We start from the raw sequence: 27123 nt of genomic DNA on the forward strand, positions 1-27123 counted from the left end.
AAATATACAGATACTCAAAAAAAACCTACTTAAGTAGTACTTTCAAGTATTTTTACTTAAGTACTTTACACCACTGCTAGTAAAGGGTTCTGAAAGGCACCCATGTGGGTGACCACTGAAAGTTGGCAACGCCACTAGTAAACTGTTCTAAAAGACACCCACCATGGACGGCCCACTAGGTTTTCCCTCAGACTAAAAGACACCCACCATGGACGGCCCACTAGGTTTTCCCTCAGACTAAAAGACACCCACCATGGACGGCCCACTAGGTTTTCCCTCAGACTAAAAGACACCCACCATGGACGGCCCACTAGGTTTTCCCTCAGACTAAAAGACACCCACCATGGACGGCCCACTAGGTTTTCCCTCAGACTAAAAGACACCCACCATGGACGGCCCACTAGGTTTTCCCTCAGACTAAAAAACACCCACCATGGACGGCCCACTAGGTTTTCCCTCAGACTAAAAGACACCCACCATGGACGGCCCACTAGGTTTTCCCTCAGACTAAAAGACACCCACCATGGACGGCCCACTAGGTTTTCCCTCAGACTAAAAGACACCCACCATGGACGGCCCACTAGGTTTTCCCTCAGACTAAAAGACACCCACCATGGACGGCCCACTAGGTTTTCCCTCAGACTAAAAGACACCCACCATGGACGGCCCACTAGGTTTTCCCTCAGACTAAAAGACACCCACCATGGACGGCCCACTAGGTTTTCCCTCAGACTAAAAGACACCCACCATGGACGGCCCACTAGGTTTTCCCTCAGACTAAAAGACACCCACCATGGACGGCCCACTAGGTTTTCCCTCAGACTAAAAGACACCCACCATGGACGGCCCACTAGGTTAACCACATCTCTCAAGCTTCACTGGAGCGCTGGGCCGGCCTCTTTTAAATATCACCTGGGCTTGCACAGGTGAAACACCTTCCGACTAACAAGATGGACAAACTAGCACAGGTGTAACACATACTTACCAACGAGGTGACCCCAATCAGGGGGTCCCCAAGTGCTAAATATAAATGGAAAAACCAAAACCTGTAACAGTACAGTAGCTGGATGTGAAAATTGCATGTACTTTCAGAATTGTTCGGCAAGCTACTCATAGGTGGGCTGCGAGCTACTGGTAGCTTACCATCAACCTGTTGGAGACCCCTGCCATAGAGAAGGGCTCCTGGCAACTAATCTATAAGCCTTTGTTTAACATTACAAATAGGTGATCAATTACACAATGTTGAACATTGGGCTCTCTGGGAAGACATTCGAGTACAATGTGATATACAATAGAGAATGAGTACAAGAAGTTGCTATTTTTGTGGAAAAAGAACAACAATATCTTTGCTAATTTCACTGTCACTGTCGTGTTAGGAGCTGGAACAAGTATATTTGTTTTCAGGCCAGATGAAACCCCAAATTCTGGCCTCCACTTTCACAGATGCCTCGTGTCTGATTGGATCATTCAAATCTACTAAAAGCATTGACAACCGCAGCATTAAAAAGAATAGCCGACAGCATTACGTTGCAGTGTATGAATGATGTTACCATGGTAACTCCGCAGCACTCTGTATGCTGTAACTCTCTACATGTTGATCTCCAGAGTCTAGATTTGAGTTTAGGTTGTGAAATCTGTTATTGGATCACGGTGAAATAACTAAGTGGACTTCAGGAATCATATTGGAATGGAGAAAACATGACAAAGTCAAAGCACAAAGTGTTACGTCTGACTATCAAGTCATGTCACAGTGAGTTTGACCATTTTATACAGAGTTAGAAGTGAAACACTGGCCGTGATATCTCTTCCACGTGGGATAAATAATTACATGACGCAGACTAAACAGAATTTGAGACAGTGGCTGTCAAGATATGCGCTTGCCTATGACAAATGATTTTCCCAAAGAACTGTCATTTGTCATTCACAGTGACAGCACAGAACAAAAACGTTGTGGCTGCACACAATTCATCTTTGTTTTTACTGTCAATGTATTGCTGCTGATTCAAATCATTGTTATTAGAATCAGCTCTAGTCAGACGATTGAAGATCACTTCAGGCAAACTGGGAAACAAGCAAGCAATATTTGATTGAACAAAATAAATCTTCTTCCGCTTTTTGCCCAAAACTGACATCAAAGCGGGTTCTCATGGGACTAAGTGATACACTGACAATTCTGAATAAAGCCCACTGATATAACACATGATTCCGTAAGCAGTTACTAAGGCATATGCTATCAACAAGCCAAAAGGAATACTCAATTAGTCATGAATAATTGTGATGAGTTGCATGTATTCGAATATAATCACAGCCACATTTTCAATCCAGTACATTGTCTTTCACCATCAAAAGGTCATGGATAATATTTTTGTGGGTACTTGGCATGAAGCTAATTAATTTGTCTTCCATCTTATGCTAGTACAGAAAGTAGATCCACATCTAGTTAATGGGTTGTCAGCAGAAACAGAGGAGTAAAGTAAATGAATCAAGCTCAGACAAGCAAGACTGGCAGAAAGTGGAGTGTAATATTATTATCTTATCCGATTTTAAAGAGTCTGTTTACACTTGGGTGTGATTACGCTCAAAATTTAATGAACATCCTTGTCTAAGTGAAATGCAAATGTGTTTTCTCTGTACAACGTGTTGCCAAGGTTTATAAAAATATTTTTCCAGTTGTCCCCAAACCCCATGGTAAATGAGTCCAATCTACCAGACACCTTACCTCCCTAGTGATATCTGAAACATGACAGTCTGAGTGCCACTTCAAGTCAGACACACGGGGTAAAGTGGTCAAATGGAACATATAAAGCCCATCCACGCCAGACCCTCCATCACCATCTCCAACATGAGATGAGACAAACACCTGAAGAACGCTATGGAATCCAGTTCCACAGGGAACGCTCCTCATCTCCAATATCTATCAACGCTCAGCAAACACCATGGTTACGTGTTTGCCCTTTGAACCCTCTTTTTGACACATCCTTCGCCCTTCCCTCAAGTCATTGACTTTTCTGTGTGTCACTGGAAGCTTGTTACAATGAACTGTAGGGTCCATTTGAGAGGACTTAACAACCGAGCTGCCACTTCCCTGATCCTGTGTTTGGACAGGCTGACACACTTAGGTGATGAATGAGCTTTGTGCAAGACGGGTAAACAGTGTGAGCAGACAGTTGACACTAATGGAAAGGTAAAGCTGGGATCTGGGGAGTCGGCTCAACAGCTGTTCTCTCCACAGGGTTTTACTTGGACAAGGTGCAAATATTTATTTTGAAAGGTATTTGTCTCTGAAAGGCATTCCAAAACGGTTCCTCTGGAGACGGAGATAGGAACATTGAATTTTGAGTGGCACATGTCCCAAAACAAAAGCATTTAGGCTGAGATTGTCACGGGGCCTTGTGACGGGCTAAATGATTTGGAAATCATCTGTTTCCATTGTGTCCTCACAGTGAGATAGAGACGCAAGGGAATTTTATCGCTAAATGTTCAAAAATAACATGGTAGATTGTTAAGTTGTTTCAGTGCTGCGCTGCGTGTGACCGTCATACAGTTATGTACTCATGATCAATCATTTCTCACTTGTTGATTATAGGTTTCCACTTACTGCTGAACATAACACAACTACAAGTCATCACACATGGTGCACTTACCTCACACAGGTGGTCTCATTAGAGTTCATAACAAAAACATTGAACCATCAGTGAGAAACCACCACACAAACACTAATTTGGTGTGAGGGAGAGAAAGTTTAGCATCAACTCGTGAGAGGGAAAAAAAGAGAGAGAGAGAGAGAGAGAGAGAGAGAGAGAGAGAGAGAGAGAGAGAGGCTATTAGTAGACTCCAGCAGTGCCAGTGAGAGAAGAGGTCAACATGACATCAGTGCCAGTACTCATCTCCCTGTCCACTGTCTGTGGTCCAACAGACAGACAGAAGCTGTCCCCCTACCACCCCTACCCTGGTGGGCACCATGCCAGGCTAGGGGGGCTTCAGATCCCCACAGTGGGACAAAGCCCTTTATCTGCCCCCTGGTACAGCCTCCACCACCTGGCCTGGTGTGGGCGTTTCCCGGTAGAAAACTGATTGTCTAGCCCATCCTCCTCTACGCCGCTGATTGGCTAGCTCATCCTCCTCAGGGAGATGACAACGTGTTCTATGAGAAAATAGCCAGCGTTTTTGAAACCGTCGGTTTGAGATGGGTTTTTTTAAGTGCATTTTTTCTCCAATTTATGCTTCTGCCAGAAATAAGAGTACAGGAGAGTCAACAACATTATGTAGATATGAGTTAACAGATAGGAGTTAAAAGTGAGACTTTCACTGGGCAGTCAGCTACATTAAAGTCTAAAAACAGGCATTGAGATCGTTGCTCAGTTGTTGTGATGCCTTTGTACGGGTGTAGCTGTGGATGAATTTACTGTACATGGGGGGAATTTGTAATGACAGGCAGGATAGAATACGGCACCACCATTCGAAACGAAATGGCTTCGACCAAAAAACCCTTCTCTTTTGTAGCCATAACACAAAAGAATTCTCGCTGGATGAGAATTGTACAGATTCAAAGTGGATTCTCCCAAGGTCAACAACAAACAATTCTTGGAAACTGTACCCTTCGTTTTGCACAGGTTGGCACAGCAGGGTTAAAGTCTTTGAAATAACACAGCCTTTGAAATAAGAGACATTTATTTAATTACTGTAGCTCTGTGTAAACATCTACACTGCCTGAACAACCAAACCCTGTTTAGGAATAATTACTTATAATCAAAAGTGAACATCATCTTAGATCTCCATGAAACTAGAACCAGAGAGCCAATCATGCAAAATAGAGTTTAATTGAAAAGAGATGTCCCGGTTTGATTAAAGAATACTAAAACAAAATAAATGTGTGTAAGTGAACATTTTGTCTGTTTACGTGTGGTTTTTCCTGGATAACATCTCTCAAGTGGAAGGTATTTTAGATAAACAAACCATGCAATGCTTGTTAAACGACAGTTCGGAGTATTTGGCACATGCTGTGTGTGTGGTTCGGAGTATTTGGCACATGCTGTGTGTGTGTGTGTGTGTGTGTGTTTGTGATGCACGAGTATGTGATCCTACCTGTATCCACACTGGCTCTAGGGTTGGTCCAGGGGAGGTCAAGTTCTCCAGTTGTCCTGTCCTCTCATAGGTGAACACCGTCCCCGCTGCCTTGTATTCCCCATTCCATTGGATAGTCCAACCGCCGTTCAGGAAGTACTTTCCGGGGTCGTCACTCCGGAGAGCCAAGAAATTCCCAGCCTCAGCCACCTCCTCGATACGAATTTCCCGAGCCCCCTCTGGAATCAGCCCAATGTCCACATACCCTGGGAGACAGACAGGGGGGTCCAGAGGGGCTGTTCAACTTCCAACTCTACTACCCTCGGTACACTTTACTTTTCTCCTTTTCAATTTGACCTAGTTTATTGTCTTTTAATCCACCCAGCTTGATACCTTCTTAATACCTCCACAAAAAGGGACTGATGTCAGACTTGTGCTTTGAAGTCTATGAAAATATAATACTATACCACCAAACATTTGGTTGATTATGAGACAGAAACTTGAGTTGCAGTACATGACCTAGTTCACATTCAAACTGACAGCTCAAACCAAGCTACAGGACACTGACAACAATACCCAGTGTACAGTACACTGTCTATCACTTTAAAAACCTGTTCCAGGGTCAGTCTGGTTTTTTATCTCATAATGGTTAAGGTTCCGATTGAGGTGAGGAGAGCTGATCCTATATCAGTAGACGTTCTCCAGAGATTATTTTTTTTAATACTTTCACTGTTGAAAAGGTGGTATCTCAAGTATAAATACAGTAAAGTACACACCAAAGGGTAAAATGTGCCATGTCACGACATACAGAACCTTGACCACCTATTGGGATGTGCCTTTTGTTAAGTAAATCAGGAGTTAAATTAGGTGAAAAAGGAGACTGGAGGGCCACTTTAAGTGCAGAGAGTAGCATGAGTCTCATACCAAGCCCTTCGCTCTCCTCAAAGGTCTTCTTTACAGTCTCACAAGTAGACCCGTTGCCATGGCAAACCCCACAGCGATCCTCCACCGCGTTGGAGTCAATCTCATAGTCACACCCCACATTCTGAAAAGATCAAAACAAAGCAAGAACCTGCCGTTTCATACTACATAACGATTGAACTGACAGCAGAGAAGAATGACAGGCCTTCAGCAGAGAATAAAGGATAACCTAAAATGGATGCCACGCATTACAGTGTATGGTGTCCATTTTAGGACATCAGTACGTCTTTGGGTTCCATCTTTAGGGTTCACCGGAATCATATTAAGATAATTTGAGGACAAAATAATGTACTCGCACTGAAACAAAAGTATCCATCAATACGTCCACTTTGCAGCAAAACATTCACAATTTGTATTTTTTTCTAAAATAATCATAGTGAATACTATAATAATGTATAATAATATAATCACTATAATAATGTTGTGAAAATAATGTGTACAAAATGAAAATTTATCAAAGAAAGTTTCTATATTCAAATTCACAGTTCTGCTAGATAATCATCTCCCCATTTATTCTGTAGTCACTGAGATATTGAAAAACGAGTTGTCTGAGGTGATGCAGGAAATTAACAACAAACAAAGAAAAAAATGCTAAGGAAGCACTAAGCACAAGGCAGGACAATCTCCTGTAGTGTGATAGGACTCAGGAATTAGCATTTGATAACTGGCTTTTACCACAACCACATTGTGTCCCCACTACATCTAGTAACCGCATTATCCATCTACTATACCTGTGTTGTTTGGAAAGAATATGGACAAAATGAAAACTTATCAGAGAAACGTTCTATATTCAAATTCTCAGTTGGATCCTAACATTAATATTTGACTGGCTTATAAACAGACTAAATATTTAACCTGCTTTCAGCCAAAACCAAGTAAACAAAGCCAGCATTTAAACAGAACGTCTCAACTGGGGTTACCACAACAAAATGTGATCCTCGCCTCATGAAGTCATCCAAATTCGTTAGCTCGTCCAATCAGAGCTTAGAGCACAGTCTGAAAGTTTGGATGAAGATATCGGACAAGAGTGAGACTATGTTGGGAGATAATGACTTTATCCATCAATACGTCCACCTTGCAAGTAAAACATTAACGTGTCTTTTCCCAAAAGATAAACATAGTATGTACTATAATTACGTTGTGTGAAAAAAATGGAGATCATGAAAAATGAGTGTTGTCTGAGGTGATGCAGAAAACTAATGTCACCTGTCTGACACGCAAATATGAAAAGTGAGGGAAACTTTTGAGCACAAGGCTCTACAATCTCCTGTAGAGGGACAGGACTCAGGAATGAGCATTTGTCATCAGAGAAATAGTTCACCTTAAAAACAATGTTTGACAAACATTTCCATAGCTCCAACATGATCTACGTGTCATTTGTTGTGTATCATGGGAGGTTAGTGGTACCTTAATTGGGGAGGACAGGCTCGTGGTAATGGCTGGAGCGGAATTGGTGGAATGGTATCAAATACACCAAACGCATGGTTTCCATGTGTTTGATGCCATTCCATTTGCTCCATTCCAGGCGTTATTATGAGCCGTCCTCCCCTCAGCAGCCTCCACTGTGTATACTGTGGAACATAAGAGGTTCCAATAGCTCAGGGGTGTCAAACTCATTCCATGGAGGGCCTAGTGTCTGTGGGTTTTTGGTTTTTCCTTTCAATTAGGAACTAGACAAACAGCTGAGGGGAGTTCTTTACTAATCAGTGACCTTAATATTAATATCAATAAAGTACAAGGGAGGAGCGAAAACCCACAGATACTCGGCCCTCTGTGGAATGAGTTTGACGAATGTGCAATTGCTCATTGTTTCAGTAGCTTCGGTGAAACTGAGCCCTGCTGATTTATCCTGATGCATATAGCCTAGCCAGATGTATACAACAGATGGTGTGGACGGAGCTAAACCTCAGATGACTTTGTGCCGTATGAAAACATCTGACAAACTTCGTTTCAGTGTGAACTATCCCTCTGCAGTGATGATTCACAAATGAAACTATCCCTTTAACTTGAGTTGATCCTTCCCTTTAACCTCAGTTGCATTGTGAACTCTAAATCCCTCATCTTCCAGTCCTTAGATAATGAGCACGTTCCTCTGCTCAGGTGTTGCTGATGCATGCCAGGTCTTACGATACCTTGATAGGTATTTTACGTATCAGTTAACCACGTCACATGTTAAAGCAATCTGGTGTCCAACGGCACAGTCGATGACATGGCACGCAATCATTGGTTGATGTACGCAACGTCTAAACAGGGGAACATGACCCATGTCTTGGACATGAGTGGAAACTATGGAAACCAAAGACCAGGGTCACAATGTTGGTCTTGTTTGAAGATATAAATGAATCAAGATAAAAGGCTAAAAACATAGATTCTAACATTAATATTTGACTGGCTTATAAACAGTCTAAATATTTAACTGCTTTCAGCCAAAACCAATGAAACAAAGCCAGCTTTTAAACAGAATGGCTCAACTGGGGTCAACTGGGGTCATGACAACAAAATGTGTCCCCACTACAGTACATCAATTCACCAAATGATGCATCTCGGGTAGTGTATCATTATTTTCTTGGTCCAATCAGACCTTAGAGCACAGTCTGACATTTTGGGATGAAGATATTGGACAACAGTGAGACTGTACTGTGCGAGATAATGACTTACTCGAACAGCACACTCATTTTCATACAGAATGTAAAGCGTTCATCATCATTCTGCCGAGAAAACAAGCAGCAGGCCGACTAAACAAAGTGCATATCAAATGACATCCCTAAAGCACAATGTTGAGACCAGGAGAAGTACGTCAACAAGGAGAGCTTAACAAATGAAGTTAACTCAGCTTAGACTTTAGGAGGGAATGACAATTTGAGTAGAGAATGAGAGAGAGTGAGAGAGAGAGCAAGGAGCGAGAGGCATGAGGGAGTGAGAGAGACAGAGAGAAGAGAGATTTCTGGGGACAAGGTTGCCGCTACCTTGCAGATGCCGTTAACACACATGTCTCGGCTCAAGCTGCCCTCATAGCACTGGGTCCCGTCAATGACCGCGTCCAGCATCTTCTCTGAGAAGTACTCGTTCAGAGGGCGGCAGTGCAGCTCGCAGGGGTTCACTGGCAAACACAAACAGGTTAGGTGTCACCTTACTTTAGCGACAAGGTATCACTTTGCTTTAGGCCTGTATCTGGCATTAAGACAACCAAAGCTGTCCTAAGCATGACTATAACATGACCAAGCAGCATTATGTCATTTGTTACCGTATGTAATCAGTTGGGTAACAGTTAGCTTGTCAGGTGGGAAACAGTTAGCTTGTCAGGTGGGTAACAGTTAGCTTGTCAGTTGGGTAACAGTTAGCTTGTCAGTTGGGTAACAGTTAGCTTGTCAGTTGGGTAACAGTTAGCTTGTCAGTTGGGTAACAGTTAGCTTGTCAGTTGAGTAACAGTTAGCTTGTCAGTTGAGTAACAGTTAGCTTGTCAGTTGGGTAACAGTTAGCTTGTCAGTTGGGTAACAGTTAGCTTGTCAGTTGGGTAACAGTTAGCTTGTCAGTTGGGTAACAGTTAGCTTGTCAGTTGGGTAACAGTTAGCTTGTCAGGTGGGTAACAGTTAGCTTGTCAGTTGGGTAACAGTTAGTTTGTCAGTTGGGTAACGGTTAGCTTGTCAGTTGGGTAATAGTTAGCGTTACAGCCTTATTCTATAATTGATTGTTTTTTTCCCTTATCAAGCTACACAGGTAATTCCACTGTACCTTTTTTTAAATTTTTCGGAGCCTTCTTAAATCTCACAGATATAGGACAGGTACTTCAAAACATGCTTTCTTTTGATTTCATTTTTTGGGACAAATTCAATGTTATACACTGCCTTCGGAAAGTACCCAGACCCCTTGACTTTTTCCACATTTTGTTACGTCACAGCCTTATTCTAAAATGGATTAAATCGTTTTTTCCTTCATCAATCTACACACAACACCCCATAATGACAAAGAAAAAACAGTTTTTTACACATTTTTGCTAATTTACAACAACTAAAAACTTGTGACGTATTTATCGTTAATGTGATGACATGCTATTTATTGAATAATTAACTATGTTTATAATACGTGATTAAATTAATCCTGTAACCATTAACTCAGTAACCTGGGGCACCACAGGAAAAGTTTGTTTAATGAGTTACTGTTTCCCGAAATCACTCAAAGATTATCAGAATATCGATTTCATAGCAGTCACTAACTCATTCATTTCCTCAGTCTCATTCTGAACATCACATAATTAGTAAATCTGCACAAACCCGGGTCTCACTAAATCATTCCATACTGCACAAATTGAGTTGATTACTTATTTACTAACAAGCTAAATGATAACATAAGATACACATACACAAACAGTCTAGGTTATTGGTTAGAACTTAATACAATGGCAACAGGTCCCTAGCAGACCAACACAATATGACACGTGTTACACAAGATGGAGATTTAAAGAAAAAGGGAGAGAGAGAGAAAGTGCATAAGATAAAAGCACACTTGGATACATTTGTAAACTATGCTTAGTTTAACCCTGACACCTTGCCCCGAATTGCCGCTCTTATGGGTCAGAATTATAATGCATGTATTTACGTGTTGAAGGTCTCCATTGGGTATCTCTTCATGGGCCGAGTTCCGCTTAGTGGAATAGGTTTGGCCGACGCCCTGATCTTTCGATGGCCGCGTCTCCTTCGTTATCAGGTGTAAGTCTCTGATTATCCACACGATGTCACAATGCCCTTTCTCTTGGTTGTCTGTTTCCTTGCACTCGTTCTGTGAGAGTGGTCTTCTTAGGAGGCTAATCAGCCATGTCGACGCTCCCAGCTTGGGTCAGAGGGCCGTGTAGACAACCGATGACTTGAAGAGAATAACCGGTTGGTCCTTCTTGAATTCACCTTCTTAGATGCAGTACTCAATCGTAGCATTGATTGTTAAACTGTTTCTTTGTCCTCTTCCTCGTGTTGCGTTTCGGGGTCACAACTCGGGTCACGACTTGTCGTAGACCCTGGGTTGCAGCGCGCAGTCAACTTAGTCAAGTATGTAAATTCTTAACTCACATGTTTTATACCACAGGGTAGAAAGAGGCGTCCCCGTCTTTATGACACGCTCTCTAGGTTCCTTGGTGCGTAGAAAGCCCCGTCTTTATGACACGCTCTCTAGGTTCCTTGGGGGCGTAGAAAGCCCCGTCTTTATGACACGCTCTCTATGTTCCTTGGGGCGTAGAAAGCCCTGTCTTTATGACACGCTCTCTAGGTTCCTTGGGGGCGTAGAAAGCCCCGTCTTTATGACACGCTCTCTAGGTTCCTTGGGGCGTAAAAAGCCCTGTCTTTATGACACGCTCTCTAGGTTCCTTGGGGCGTAGCTAGTTACAAGACAAGGTATTAGAACTTACTACGATCTCGTTTAGGCAACTAGAATTACAGTTCATCGTTACAAAAACATTCTCTTTGATATGGATATTTTCTACACAACGCACAGTACGTAAACATGCATATATAATGAAAACTCTGAAAGTTCATGTTTTCATTATAGCGCTGTCATTTAACTTAATGACGTCACAAAAATCAACATTCATTCTCATATTCCATCTATCATTGTTACCACCATTTTGGTTGATGAAATATAATGTCCCAAAGTCCATTTATTTCATGTTACAGTTCTGAGGTAGAGTCTTCATAAGGCCACACAGACATTCCAGTCCCAAACATTAAAGGAAAAAGGATTAGTCTGCTGCCTTAAGATTTACAATGGGCGTGAGGTATCATAAACACCCCCCCCCCATCAATCCCTCTATACCTCCCCCTCTGCGGGAGGCAGAGATATCCCTGTAGAACCATGATCCACTGTAACCTGATCCTCACAGGCCAGTCATGACAAAACTGAAATATTACGTTTACACAGGTATTCAGACCCTTTACTCAGTACTATATTGAAGAACCCTTGGCAGCGATTACAGCATCAAGTCTTCTTCGGTATGACGCTACCAGCTTGGCTTGGGGAGTTTCTTCCATTCTTCTCTGCAGATCCTCTTAAGCTCTGTCAGGTTGGATGGGGGAATGTTGCTGCACAGCTATTTCCAGGTCTCTCCAGAGATGTTTGATCTGGTTCAAGACCGGGCTCTTGCTGGGTCACTCAAGGACATTCAGAGACTTGTCCCAAAGCCACTCATGCGTTGTCTTGGCCTTGTGCTTATGGTCATTGTCCTGTTGGAAAGTGAACCTTCGTCCCAGTCTGAGGTCCTGAGCGTTCTGGAGCAGGTTTTCATCAAGGATTTCTCTGTACTTTTCTCTGTTCATCTTTGCCTCGATTCCAACTAGTCTCCCAGTCCTTGCCACTGAAAAACATCCCCACAGCATGATGCTGCCACCACCATGCTTCACCGTAGGGATGGTGCCAGGTTTCCTCCATGTTTGGCATTCAGGCCAAAGAGTTCAATATTGGTTTCATCAGACCAGATAATCTTGTTTCTCATGGTAAGAGTCTAAGTGCCTTTTGGCAAACTCCAAGCGGGCTGTCATGTGTCTTTTACTGAGGAGTGGCTTCTGTCTGGCCACTCTATCATAAAGGCCTGATTGATGAAGTACTGCAGAGATGGTTGTCCTTCTGGAAGGTTCTTCCATCTCCACAGAGGAACTCTGGAGCTCTGTCAGAGTGACCATCGGGTTGTTCGTCACCTCCCTGACCAAGGTCCTTCTCCCCCGATTGCTCAGTTTGGCCAGGCAGCCAGACACTAGGAAGAGTCTTGGTGGTTCCAAACTTCTTCTATTTAAGAATGATGGAGGCCACTGTGTTCTTGAGCAACTTCAATGCTGCAGAAATGTTTTGGTACCCTTCCCCAGACCTGTGCCTCAACATAATCGTGTCTTGGAGGTCTACGGACAATTCCTTTGACCTCATGGCTTGGTTTTTGCTCTGACATGCACTGTCAATTGTGGGACCTTATATAGACAGGTTTGTGCCTTTCCAAATCATGTCCAATCACTTGAATTTACCACAGGTGGACTCCAGTCAAGTTGTAGAAACATCTCAAGGATGATCAATGGAAACAGGATGCACCTGAGCTCAGTTTCCAGTCTCATAGCAAAGGGTCTGAATACTTATGTAAATAAGGTATCTGTTTTTTATTTTTAATAAATGAGTAAAAATGTCTACAAAACCTGTTTTCGCTTTGTCATTATGTGTATATTGCTGAGAAAAAAAAACTATATTTAATCCGTTTTAGAATAAAGTCAAGGGGTCAAAAGTCAATACTTTCCGTTTACATATTCGGTCCTGTATTTTTTTTACCTTTATTTAACCAGGCAAGTCAGTTAAGAACAAATGTATTTTCAATGACAGCCTAGGAACAGTGGGTTAACTTCCTGTTCAGGGGCAGAACGACAGATTTGTACCTTGTCAGCTCGGGGGTTTGAACTTGCAACCTTCCGGTTACTAGTCCAACGCTCTAACGCACTAGGCTACCCTGCCGCCCCATTTAACACATCCACTGTCAGAGCAATACCACTCTGCAGATTACTGACACTGCACAGACCCGTGTAACCTTAACTCAGGCTTAACGTTATCGTCACCCCCACATTCATTTAGCTAGGGCTAATCTGGTCGGTGTCCCGTGTCTCAACATTCTTCAGGCTGATAACATAGTAAATTACAAGCCGGGAACACAAGGAGCTGCTGTGCGATACTGTATATAATGTTATAGAAGAGTTTCCAATGAGAACATTTCTATTTCGACAAGGAATCATGGTTTTCCAACCTTGTCTATTCACGGTAGTAAACTGAGAAATGTTAACATTGCATACGTTAAGCCGTTTCCTCTTTCTATTCCTGATAAACACAGCACACACTGTACAGTTAAATATTACTACGTGCTGTTGTAAAAGTATGCCTTATTACTTCAAATAATGCTTTGAGTTTGGCCAAACAATAGTTGGTTTGCACACTTTTCATAGTTCCAGGTGAATAGATGAAAAAATGATTCATACCAGAATGAGACACACTGTCTGTCTTGCTCCACATGTGTTTGTGCTCTACAATGGATCTAAAACCAACATTTCAGTCAATAGACAGACTATCATCATGGCTATAATGGAATTTGGAATGCAAATTGAATTTCTTCACAGTGGGGTTTGGAAGGCAACAAATTACGCAACTCACATCACCTGCTTTATTGACATGAAATGGCTACAGGCCTTTGCTCAGATGTCGAACAATGAACGGTTTAGAAAAATGTTTATGAAGTGACAGTGTATTTTCCTCTTGTTTGCACTGTCGCTCTAAAGTTGACAAAACATACATCTGGAAATGTATTCTGTGTTATTTAGTTACTTTGGGGTGTAAGAGTTTATGTTACAGTATCTAGCTAAAACAACGCACACTCACCTCTGTTGTTGACCTGCACCCATTTGTAGAACTTGCCCTTGTAAAGCATGGTGTTAAAGTGACTGCACTGGATGAGTCTGAAGGAGGGCTGGTTGGGGGGGCAGCGGGTGCTGTTACAGATCTTGTAGCGCCTTCGCTCCCCCACGCAGTACTTCCCTCCGTACTTGGGACTGGAGGAGAGGAGAGAGTAGAGCGGAGTGTCATCCTGTTAGTGGACAGGCATGTCTTTAAATGGAGGATAATAGTATTTTCAGGTGGCTGTAAGGCATGTGATAACCAGGGGGGGGGGGGGGGGGGGGGGGCTCAACACGGGTGACTCACATTGACATAGATACAGTATCTTTTACAAGCCTGGCCATCCCACCAAAACAGGCTGAAATTTCAGGAAGTCTTTTCAAACAGATCTTACACTAAAAGGGCATTATCATCATTTTCATAATTTAAAAGCATTATTCCAACTCAGTGTGGAATTACATATAAAATCACAGGAAAATCTAGTTTTTGACTGCACTGGGCCTTTAAGTAAATCAGGTGATAAATGAGGTGAAAATGAGACTACAGCGCCAACTTAAATGACAGATTCTATGTCATTCGATGGTTGTAATGTTATTTTGTGAACATAATGTGCATTTCATGTTCATTGGTCATTGAAAATAAAGGGATGACATAAGTGATGATGCGGTGAAGTCCTTACCAACACAACCAATGATAACTGCAATCAGAGACACTCCTCTTATGAATGCTAATACTCTTCAAGAGGTCCTCAAGTGAGTTCTCTCCTCTATTGTAAGGCATTGTAATGGAAATTGAACCATTATCTTGTCCTGCTAAGCAAGCATTCAAAATGTAACCAGTACTTTTGGTTGTCATGGAGAATGTATGGAGTAAAAAGTACAATTTTCTTCAGGAATGTAGTGAAGTAAAAGTAAAAGTTGTCAAAAATATAAATAGTAAAGTCAAGTACAGATACTCAAAAAAAATATTTCAGTAGTACTTTAAAGTATTTTTACAGTACTTTTCACCACTGCCCAATGCCAGTCCTCCAGTAGCCCCAACAGCACAGTCTTTTCTGCCACTTCTCTCTCTTCCGTGTCGGGAAACTATGAACTCCTAACACAATCCTATTGGATCCATCAATCAAAATGTCCGCCAGTGCTACTCTTTGCCTCGTCTCTGGTGGTTCCCGTTGAGCACAGAAACAGGTGGCAGTTCAGCCTGATTGGGGCCTAAATGTTCTTAGGTACACATTTCATCATAAACTGGGCGCACGTGAAAATCGATGCCAGCGTTTTGATTCATAAACAATGAACTTCATTTTATTTTGTATGTAGTGTAAATAAAAATAAACATGCTTACATGTGTGACTTATACAACATAAAGAATATAGACGTTTCATAAATTGAGTAGTGAACATACGCAGACCATTTGTATAAAAGCTAAATACATTTTAGAAACGAGGCCCCTGATGGCTCATATACTGAATACCGTGTCTTTGTCTAACACAGTGAGCCAGGAGGCCCCTGATGGCTCACATACTGAACACACTGTCTTTGTCTCACACAGTGAGCCAGGAGGCCCGATGGCTCATATACTGAACACGGTGTCTCTGTCTAGAGCCAGGATCCAGGAACAGATCCAGGAGGGCAGAACAGAGATCCTCAAAAAGGACAATATTCCAACAAATAAGAAAGATAAAAGTGGAAAAATATAAAATAAAAATGATATTGAGCACTACACGGTTTATTTCAAAACGCAAGGTCACTCTCTTTGTCTAAGCACTGGATTTGAGCGTCAATGCCATGCACAAATGAAGAGGCAAGTCAGAATAGGCCTACGCCTCCAAGCAGAGCAACACAAACACGCCAACAAGACAGTAAATAAGGTACCACAGAAATACGTTTTTGGATGGATGACACTGAACAGACCTTGGACTCTATTTGAAAATGACTCCACCTAATATCCAACAACTATAATGATTTCAAAAATTATTACTCTATTGAATGAGAATGAATGAGAAGAGTATTCAGTTCCTAACATATTAGCCAAGTAAGGCTTTGGTAGGGTGGTGACACTGTGTTCAATAAGTGACATGGTTCACGGAAATGTGTCATACATGGATTAAATGTGTTCTGTTAACTATGATGGTCTGATGGAGCATGGTCTGATGGAGCATGGTCTGATGGAGCATGGTCTGATGGAGCATGGTCTGATGGAACATGGTCTGATGGAGCATGGTCTGATGGAACATGGTCTGATGGAGCATGGTCTGATGGAACATGGTCTGATGGAACATGGTCTGATGGAGCATGGTCTGATGGAACATGGTCTGATGGAGCATGGTCTGATGGAGCATGGTCTGATGGAGCATGGTCTGATGGAACATGGTCTGATGGAGCATGGTCTGATGGAACATGGTCTGATGGAACATGGTCTGATGGAACATGGTCTGCTGGAGCATGGTCTGATGGAGCATGGTCTGATGGAACATGGTCTGATGGAGCATGGTCTGATGGAGCATGGTCTGATGGAACATGGTCTGATGGAGCATGGTCTGATGGAGCATGGTCTGATGGAACATGGTCTGATGGAGCATGGTCTGATGGAGCATGGTCTGCATGTATAGTCCACTGGAATATCTGATACGTACAGTATCACACAGAATTAAAATACTCAGAGGTAGTTACATTTGCATGTACCCAACAACTATTTACAAATAGTAATGTTAGGGCCTCATAGTGGGTGAAAACAGAGATTAAAGAGTGTACCTTAAGGGTTATTTAAGTCCCTGTTTAGTACTGATGAGTCAACAGCATAAACTATATACTAACAGTAAGCGGTGCCCCTCCTGGGAGAGCCCCTTGGTGTTCTGCTTTAAAAATACATCTGAAACCAGATAATAACACAAGATAGTGTACCCGCCGGCGTTCACACCACAGAATATTGCTTTGAATTTGAATGTGCGTTCTACTAATTCTAATTCTCCGGTGCAGGTGCGTAGACTAATCCATTAGGACTTACACTGGGTTGACGCAGTCCCTCTGGGCATTCTGAACTCCGGCCCCACAGGTTCTGGAACAGGCCGACCACTCGCTCCATGGAGCCCAGCCCCCTTTGACGCTCTCAGGCTGGTGTCCCACCGCCACACACTCCCCGTCAAAGCACCACTGACAATCACACATTTCAATACTTCATTTGGATGCTCAGTGAAGCATTGTGATTTATAATCTTCTAGGTCTTCATGAACTAACTCATCATTTCCTTATGTTTGGGGGTACAAAAACACAGTATCCAGTGCACGATTACAAACATACTACCAAAAACAGCAACATTGGGCTAGCAATTCTAAAATGTATAGGTTTTTTACCTAACTCCTCATGTCATCCTGGTAACGAGGAGGAAAATCAAGAGAATAAAATACACTCACCTAGTCCTCATCCCACCTGGTCCCAGGAAGTGTCTACACTCACCTAGTCCTCATCCCACCTGGTCCCAGGAAGTGTCTACACTCACCTAGTCCTCACCCCACCTGGTCCCAGGAAGTGTCTACACTCACCTAGTCCTCACCCCACCTGGTCCCAGGAAGTGTCTACACTCACCTAGTCCTCACCACACCTGGTCCCAGGAAGTGTCTACACTCACCTAGTCCTCACCCCACCTGGTCCCAGGAAGTGTCTACACTCACCTAGTCCTCACCCAACCTGGTCCCAGGAAGTGTCTACACTCACCTAGTCCTCACCCCACCTGGTCCCAGGAAGTGTCTAGTCACCTAGTCCTCACCCCACCTGGTCCCAGGAAGTGTCTACATTCACCTTGTCCTCGCCCAACCTGGTCCCAGGAAGAGTCTACACTCACCTAGTCCTCACCCCACCTGGTCCCAGGAAGTGTCTACACTCACCTTGTCCTCGCCCAACCTGGTCCCAGGAAGAGTCTACACTCACCTAGTCCTCACCCCACCTGGTCCCAGGAAGAGTCTACACTCACCTTGTCCTCACCCAACCTGGTCCCAGGAAGTGTCTACACTCACCTTGTCCTCACCACACCTGGTCCCGTCGACTGCACCATCCAGCTTTGAGTGACAAGTTGTCCCCACAGTGCACCACAACGTACTGCAGACGTTCTACAGGGACAAAGAGTCGTAGTTACTTCCTGCCCACATCAACTCAATTATGCCTCCAACATGATGAATTAAACATTAAAACATCCCTGGGAACAGTTGCTAAGGGCATGAGAGCCAGCTGTCTTCTGAGGCAGGGCCCCAGTACAGAGAGATGGCTGACATCATTTCATGAAGACACATCTAAATAATGTGTAGCTGACATGTACATTTTTCAATAGAAGAACATTGAAGTAAGTTGTAATGAGCAGTTGATCTCGAAATAAGGTCGCCTTATGAATTACTATGGATTCCAACTGACGGACACTTTCACTGCAAAGTTTGACCTTCTGGCACTCCAGGCTGGCTCAAACAGCGGCTAAAAGTATTTGAGCGATTTCATATACTATTATACTATTTCAATCCAGTTCTGGTACTGTATATAGTATTGTGAAACCAATTATGAAAATGTAGTGAACTGTGACTAATTATTTTCTAGTTACTGTAGACATGTAGCGGCGATGTGTGTATAAAAATTAGGTATTAAGCGAGAGGCACACGTCTGCCATATCCAAAAACATACAGTACATCTGATTTACTCTGGTTATTTCCCGAGAGGTTTAGCTCAGGAAAGGATTTGGAACAGCAAACATTACCGGGTTTAAAACACGACAGAGACATACAGCGAGGATTAGGATTAATATGGTATGTTCCAAGAAAACCATTACAGAATCAAATGATATGTACTGTAGCCATCTGTGAAGTAATGCTCTCTGGCATTAAGGATGTCATTTCTCTCTACACTATCTGGGGATGTTACTTCATGAATCAATGTTGAGCCCCACAGTCACAGGAGGGCATATTTCAAAAGAACATTCCATGCTGTTGTAACCGGTGTGAAATGGCTAGCTAGTTAGCGGTGCGAGTTAGTAGTGTTTCAATAGGTGATGTCACTCGCTCTGAGACAGTTTTTGTGGAGTGCTGGGTAACGATGCTTCATGGGTAGTGATGTGCAGTTCGCAAAATGAGTTGGTAATTTAGTTAGCTAGCTAGCCACAACTTTAACTAGGTAACCATCTTGGCCAACCATCTTGTGGAATTAAACTATTGATTTATTTACAGTTAGTACTGTGTTGGTCTTTGCTAGAATACTATATCACACGCTTCAAATCAAAAGATATTTATTTGTCACGTACACATGGTTAGGAGATGTTATTGGTCACATACACATGGTTAGCAGATGTTAATGGTCACGTACACACGGTTAGGAGATGTTAATGGTCACATACACATGGTTAGCAGATGTTAATGGTCACATACACATGGTTAGGAGATGTTAATGGTCACATACACATGGTTAGGAGATGTTAATGGTCACATACACATGGTTAGGAGATGTTAATGGTCACATACACATGGTTAGGAGATGTTAATGGTCACCTACACATGGTTAGCAGATGTTAATGGTCACATACACATGGTTAGGAGATGTTAATGGTCACGTACACATGGTTAGCAGATGTTAATGGTCACATACGCATGGTTAGCAGATGTTAATGGTCACATACACATGGTTAGCAGATGTTAATGGTCACGTACACATGGTTAGCAGATGTTAATGGTCACATACACATGGTTAGCAGATGTTAATGGTCACCTACACATGGTTAGCAGATGTTAATGGTCACATACACATGGTTAGGAGATGTTAATGGTCACATACACATGGTTAGGAGATGTTAATGGTCACATACACATGGTTAGCAGATGTTAATGGTCACATACACATGGTTAGCAGATGTTAATGGTCACATACACATGGTTAGGAGATGTTAATGGTCACATACACATGGTTAGCAGATGTTAATGGTCACATACACATGGTTAGCAGATGTTAATGGTCACGTACACATGGTTAGCAGATGTTAATGGTCACATACACATGGTTAGCAGATGTTAATGGTCACATACACATGGTTAGCAGATGTTAATGGTCACATACACATGGTTAGCAGATGTTAATGGTCACATACACATGGTTAGGAGATGTTAATGGTCACATACACATGGTTAGCAGATGTTAATGGTCACATACACATGGTTAGCAGATGTTAATGGTCACGTACACATGGTTAGGAGATGTTAATGGTCACATACACATGGTTAGCAGATGTTAATGGTCACGTACACATGGTTAGGAGATGTTAATGGTCACATACACATGGTTAGCAGATGTTAATGGTCACATACACATGGTTAGCAGATGTTATTGGTCACATACACATGGTTAGCAGATGTTAATGGTCACATACACATGGTTAGCAGATGTTAATGGTCACATACACATGGTTAGCAGATGTTAATGGTCACATACACATGGTTAGCAGATGTTAATGGTCACATACACATGGTTAGGAGATGTTAATGGTCACATACACATGGTTAGCAGATGTTAATGGTCACGTACACATGGTTAGGAGATGTTATTGGTCACATACACATGGTTAGCAGATGTTAATGGTCACATACACATGGTTAGGATATGTTAATGGTCACATACACATGGTTAGCAGATGTTAATGGTCACGTACACATGGTTAGGAGATGTTAATGGTCACATACACATGGTTAGCAGATGTTAATGGTCACATACACATGGTTAGGAGATGTTAATGGTCACATACACATGGTTAGCAGATGTTAATGGTCACGTACACATGGTTAGGAGATGTTAATGGTCACATACACATGGTTAGGAGATGTTAATGGTCACATACACATGGTTAGCAGATGTTAATGGTCACGTACACATGGTTAGCAGATGTTAATGGTCACATACACATGGTTAGGAGATGTTAATGGTCACATACACATGGTTAGCAGATGTTAATGGTCACGTACACATGGTTAGCAGATGTTAATGGTCACATACACATGGTTAGGAGATGTTAATGGTCACGTACACATGGTTAGCAGATGTTAATGGTCACATACACATGGTTAGGAGATGTTAATGGTCACATACACATGGTTAGGAGATGTTAATGGTCACGTACACATGGTTAGGAGATGTTAATGGTCACATACACATGGTTAGGAGATGTTAATGGTCACGTACACATGGTTAGGAGATGTTAATGGTCACGTACACATGGTTAGCAGATGTTAATGCGAGTGTAGCGAAATGCTTGTGCTTCTAGTTCCGACAATGCAGTAATAACCTACGAGTAATCTAACCTAACAATTCCAAAACTACTACCTTATGCACACAAGTGTAACGGGATAAAGAATATGTACATAAAGATATATGAATGAGTGACGGTACAGAACGGCATAGGCAAGATGCAGTAGATGGTATCGAGTACAGTATATACATATGAGATGAGTAATGTAGGGTATGTAAACAAAGTGGCAGAGTTTAAAGTGGCTAGTGATACATGTATTACATAAAGAAGCAGTAGATGATATAGAGTACGGTATATACATATGAGATGAGTAATGTAGGGTATGTAAACATTATATTAGGTAGCATTGTTTAAAGTGGCTAGTGATATATTTTACATAAATTTCCATCATTTCCCATTATTAAAGTGGCTGGAGTTGAGTCAGTGTGTTGGCAGCAGCCACTCAATGTTAGTGGTGGCTGTTTAACAGTCTGATGGCCTTGAGATAGAAGCTGTTTTTCAGTCTCTCAGTCCCTGCTTTGATGCTCCTGTACTGACCTCGCATTCTGGATGATAGCGGGGTGAACAGGCAGTGGCTAGGGTGGTTGTTGTCCTTGATGATGATCTTTATGGCCTTCCTGTGACATCGGGTGGTGTAGGTGTCCTACACCGAGCCCCCTACGTCACCCACAGAGCCCCCTACGTCAGCACCGAGCCCCCTACGTCACCCACGAGCCCCCTACCTCACCCACGAGCCCCCACGCCACCCACCAAGCCCCCTACATCACCCACCGAGCCCCCTACGCCACCCACCGAACCCCCTACGTCACCCACCGAGCCCCCTACGTCACCCACCGAGCCCCCTACGTCACCCACAGAGCCCCCTACGTCACCCACCGAGCCCCCTACACCACCCACCGAGCCCCCTACATCACCCACCGAGCCCCCTACTCCACCCACCGAGCCCCCTACATCACCCACGAGCCCCCTACACCACCCACCGAGCCCCCTACATCACCCACAAGCCCCCGAAACCACCCACCGAGCACCCTACATCACCCACCGAGCCCCCTACACCACCCACCGAGCCCCCTACACCACCCACCGAGCCCCCTACATAATCTTTGCTGATACACAAGCCAAGTCTTAACCTTTGCATTGGCAAAATGGTACCGAGTTCACTGCTCAGCATTTTATCCCGCCGTAAAGCTTTCTTATCATGAGGAAGATCTCTTGTGTCTGAGCCCTGAGGCGGGTGTCCAGAGGTGCGTCTGATTCCATTAGAGAGCACTCTTAAAGATTGACCCTAGGTCAGAGACAGTGACTCTGGTCTGGCGTCCTGGTGCTGCGATAAGTACAAGCTGGTGGCATGGGACGACACGTTGGGAAGCTACTACAAGCCTCTCTGGAGAGAGACATGGTCTGCTCCCTCACACAACACCAAGGAGAGAGGGGGGCGACTGGGACTTCACCATCTACTCCATTGCTGAATGTGGAGACTTGAGATAAGAGCTCCAAAAGGACGATTTCAGGGTTTATCGGACTGGTGCCGGGAGATTGGGACGATGGAGATAGACTTGTGTGTATTTTTTGGGGAGGGACTGACATTTTGTTTGTGAAGAGGCAGAATGGTCAGCTGTGTCTGATTCTGACGTTAGCATTGACCTTCTTGAAGCTGTTCGGCTTTAGAACGAGGACAATGAACAAACATCTATCGAACTGTGAGAGAGCTGATGCCCTTCTTTTTCAATTACTCGACAAATATCGCAGACAGATTGGCTGGTCGAGTCGGTCCTACTCGGAAGACTGTTGTGGTTATCAAAATGGAGATAAAACAAGAAGTGAACAGAAAAATAATGTCAGCCCTGCATGCTGTGCTTGTGCCTTTGTGTGTAAGCCTCTGTGGGGAATGATATGATGGATGTGTCAGTAGCCCTGCATGCTGTGCTTGTGCCTTTGTGTGTAAGCCTCTGTGGGGAATGATATGATGGATGTGTCAGTAGCCCTGCGTGCTGTGCTTGTGCCTTTGTGTGTAAGCCTCTGTGGGGAATGATATGATGGATGTGTCAGTAGCCCTGCATGCTGTGCTTGTGCCTTTGTGTGTAAGCCTCTGTGGGGAATGATATGATGGATGTGTCAGTAGCCCTGCATGCTGTGCTTGTGCCTTTGTGTGTAAGCCTTTGTGGGGAATGATATGATGGATGTGTCAGTAGCCCTGCATGCTGTGCTTGTGCCTTTGTGTGTAAGCCTCTGTGGGGAATGATATGATGGATGTGTCAGTAGCCCTGCATGCTGTGCTTGTGCCTTTGTGTGTAAGCCTCTGTGGGGAATGATATGATGGATGTGTCAGTAGCCCTGCATGCTGTGCTTGTGCCTTTGTGTGTAAGCCTCTGTGGGGAATGATATGATGGATGTGTCAGTAGCCCTGCATGCTGTGCTTGTGCCTTTGTGTGTAAGCCTCTGTGGGGAATGATATGATGGATGTGTCAGTAGCTAGGTCTCCATACAATTGTTGACAAATTTGAATTGAAAAATTCTAACATCTGCAGAAAAACAATATGCTCATTTTTCCCACCAGAGATGTGTTTCCACCAAATGAGCTTGTTGATTTGTTGCGTGATGACATAGCGCACATAAATATAACTTATGAGGTTAAAATCCCATGTACCGAATACAAGAAATACAAATGAAATGTGTTTCCATCCCATTTTACACTCTGTGTGTTGATACAGCGATGTGCCACTCTGGTTTCCATCCCATTTTACACTCTGTGTGTTGCGTGATACAGCGAGGTGCCCACTCTGGTTTCCATCCCATTTTACACTCTGTGTGTTGATACAGCGAGGTGCCACTCTGGTTTCCATCCCATTTTACACTCTGTGTGTTGATACAGCGAGGTGCCCACTCTGGTTTCCATCCCATTTTACACTCTGTGTGTTGATACAGCGAGGTGCCCACTCTGGTTTCCATCCCATTTTACACTCTGTGTGTTGATACAGCGAGGTGCCCACTCTGGTTTCCATCCCATTTTACACTCTGTGTGTTGATACAGCGAGGTGCCCACTCTGGTTTCCATCCCATTTTACACTCTGTGTGTTGCGTGATACAGCGAGGTGCCACTCTGGTTTCCATCCCATTTTACACTCTGTGTGTTGCGTGATACAGCGAGGTGCCCACTCTGGTTTCCATCCCATTTTACACTCTGTGTGTTGATACAGCGAGGTGCCCACTCTGGTTTCCATCCCATTTTACACTCTGTGTGTTGATACAGCGAGGTGCCCACTCTGGTTTCCATCCCATTTTACACTCTGTGTGTTGATACAGCGAGGTGCCCACTCTGGTTTCCATCCCATTTTACACTCTGTGTGTTGATACAGCGAGGTGCCCACTCTGGTTTCCATCCCATTTTACACTCTGTGTGTTGATACAGCGAGGTGCCCACTCTGGTTTCCATCCCATTTTACACTCTGTGTGTTGATACAGCGAGGTGCCACTCTGGTTTCCATCCCATTTTACACTCTGTGTGTTGATACAGCGAGGTGCCCACTCTGGTTTCCATCCCATTTTACACTCTGTGTGTTGCGTGATACAGCGAGGTGCCCACTCTGGTTTCCATCCCATTTTACACTCTGTGTGTTGATACAGCGAGGTGCCCACTCTGGTTTCCATCCCATTTTACACTCTGTGTGTTGATACAGCGAGGTGCCACTCTGGTTTCCATCCCATTTTACACTCTGTGTGTTGATACAGCGAGGTGCCCACTCTGGTTTCCATCCCATTTTACACTCTGTGTGTTGATACAGCGAGGTGCCCACTCTGGTTTCCATCCCATTTTACACTCTGTGTGTTGATACAGCGAGGTGCCCACTCTGGTTTCCATCCCATTTTACACTCTGTGTGTTGATACAGCGAGGTGCCCACTCTGGTTTCCATCCCATTTTACACTCTGTGTGTTGCGTGATACAGCGAGGTGCCCACTCTGGTTTCCATCCCATTTTACACTCTGTGTGTTGATACAGCGAGGTGCCCACTCTGGTTTCCATCCCATTTTAAACTCTGTGTGTTGATACAGCGAGGTGCCCACTCTGGTTTCCATCCCATTTTACACTCTGTGTGTTGATACAGCGAGGTGCCCACTCTGGTTTCCATCCCATTTTACACTCTGTGTGTTGATACAGCGAGGTGCCCACTCTGGTTTCCATCCCATTTTACACTCTGTGTGTTGATACAGCGAGGTGCCCACTCTGGTTTCCATCCCATTTTACACTCTGTGTGTTGATACAGCGAGGTGCCCACTCTGGTTTCCATCCCATTTTACACTCTGTGTGTTGATACAGCGAGGTGCCCACTCTGGTTTCCATCCCATTTTACACTCTGTGTGTTGATACAGCGAGGTGCCCACTCTGGTTTCCATACCATTTTACACTCTGTGTGTTGATACAGCGAGGTGCCCACTCTGGTTTCCATCCCATTTTACACTCTGTGTGTTGATACAGCGAGGTGCCCACTCTGGTTTCCATCCCATTTTACACTCTGTGTGTTGATACAGCGAGGTGCCCACTCTGGTTTCCATCCCATTTTACACTCTGTGTGTTGATACAGCGAGGTGCCCACTCTGGTTTCCATCCCATTTTACACTCTGTGTGTTGATACAGCGAGGTGCCCACTCTGGTTTCCATCCCATTTTACACTCTGTGTGTTGCGTGATACAGCGAGGTGCCCACTCTGGTTTCCATCCCATTTTACACTCTGTGTGTTGATACAGCGAGGTGCCCACTCTGGTTTCCATCCCATTTTACACTCTGTGTGTTGCGTGATACAGCGAGGTGCCCACTCTGGTTTCCATCCCATTTTACACTCTGTGTGTTGATACAGCGAGGTGCCCACTCTGGTTTCCATCCCATTTTACACTCTGTGTGTTGATACAGCGAGGTGCCCACTCTGGTTTCCATCCCATTTTACACTCTGTGTGTTGCGTGATACAGCGAGGTGCCCACTCTGGTTTCCATCCCATTTTACACTCTGTGTGTTGATACAGCGAGGTGCCCACTCTGGTTTCCATCCCATTTTACACTCTGTGTGTTGATACAGCGAGGTGCCCACTCTGGTTTCCATCCCATTTTACACTCTGTGTGTTGATACAGCGAGGTGCCCACTCTGGTTTCCATCCCATTTTACACTCTGTGTGTTGATACAGCGAGGTGCCCACTCTGGTTTCCATCCCATTTTACACTCTGTGTGTTGATACAGCGAGGTGCCCACTCTGGTTTCCATCCCATTTTACACTCTGTGTGTTGATACAGCGAGGTGCCCACTCTGGTTTCCATCCCATTTTACACTCTGTGTGTTGATACAGCGAGGTGCCCACTCTGGTTTCCATCCCATTTTACACTCTGTGTGTTGATACAGCGAGGTGCCCACTCTGGTTTCCATCCCATT

At 43.8% G+C, this 27123-nt stretch overlaps 1 protein-coding gene across 1 annotated transcript in view; it reads right to left on the bottom strand.

Moving 5' to 3' along the window:
- The window catches only part of LOC139384817 (A disintegrin and metalloproteinase with thrombospondin motifs 7-like), a 187485-nt gene that overhangs the window by 91292 nt on the left and 69070 nt on the right, over window positions 1–27123 (bottom strand). Inside the window, exons 10-15 of the mRNA XM_071129710.1 lie at window positions 18452–18544; window positions 17446–17591; window positions 14428–14597; window positions 9012–9145; window positions 5989–6109; window positions 5086–5330 (exon numbers count right to left, since the gene is read on the bottom strand). Coding sequence (XP_070985811.1) covers window positions 5086–5330; window positions 5989–6109; window positions 9012–9145; window positions 14428–14597; window positions 17446–17591; window positions 18452–18544 — 909 coding nt within the window. The remainder of the gene's footprint in view (window positions 1–5085; window positions 5331–5988; window positions 6110–9011; window positions 9146–14427; window positions 14598–17445; window positions 17592–18451; window positions 18545–27123) is intronic.

Source organism: Oncorhynchus clarkii, chromosome 26 (genome assembly GCF_045791955.1).
Source record: "Oncorhynchus clarkii lewisi isolate Uvic-CL-2024 chromosome 26, UVic_Ocla_1.0, whole genome shotgun sequence".
In the NCBI taxonomy this organism is placed as follows: Eukaryota; Metazoa; Chordata; class Actinopteri; order Salmoniformes; family Salmonidae; genus Oncorhynchus; species Oncorhynchus clarkii.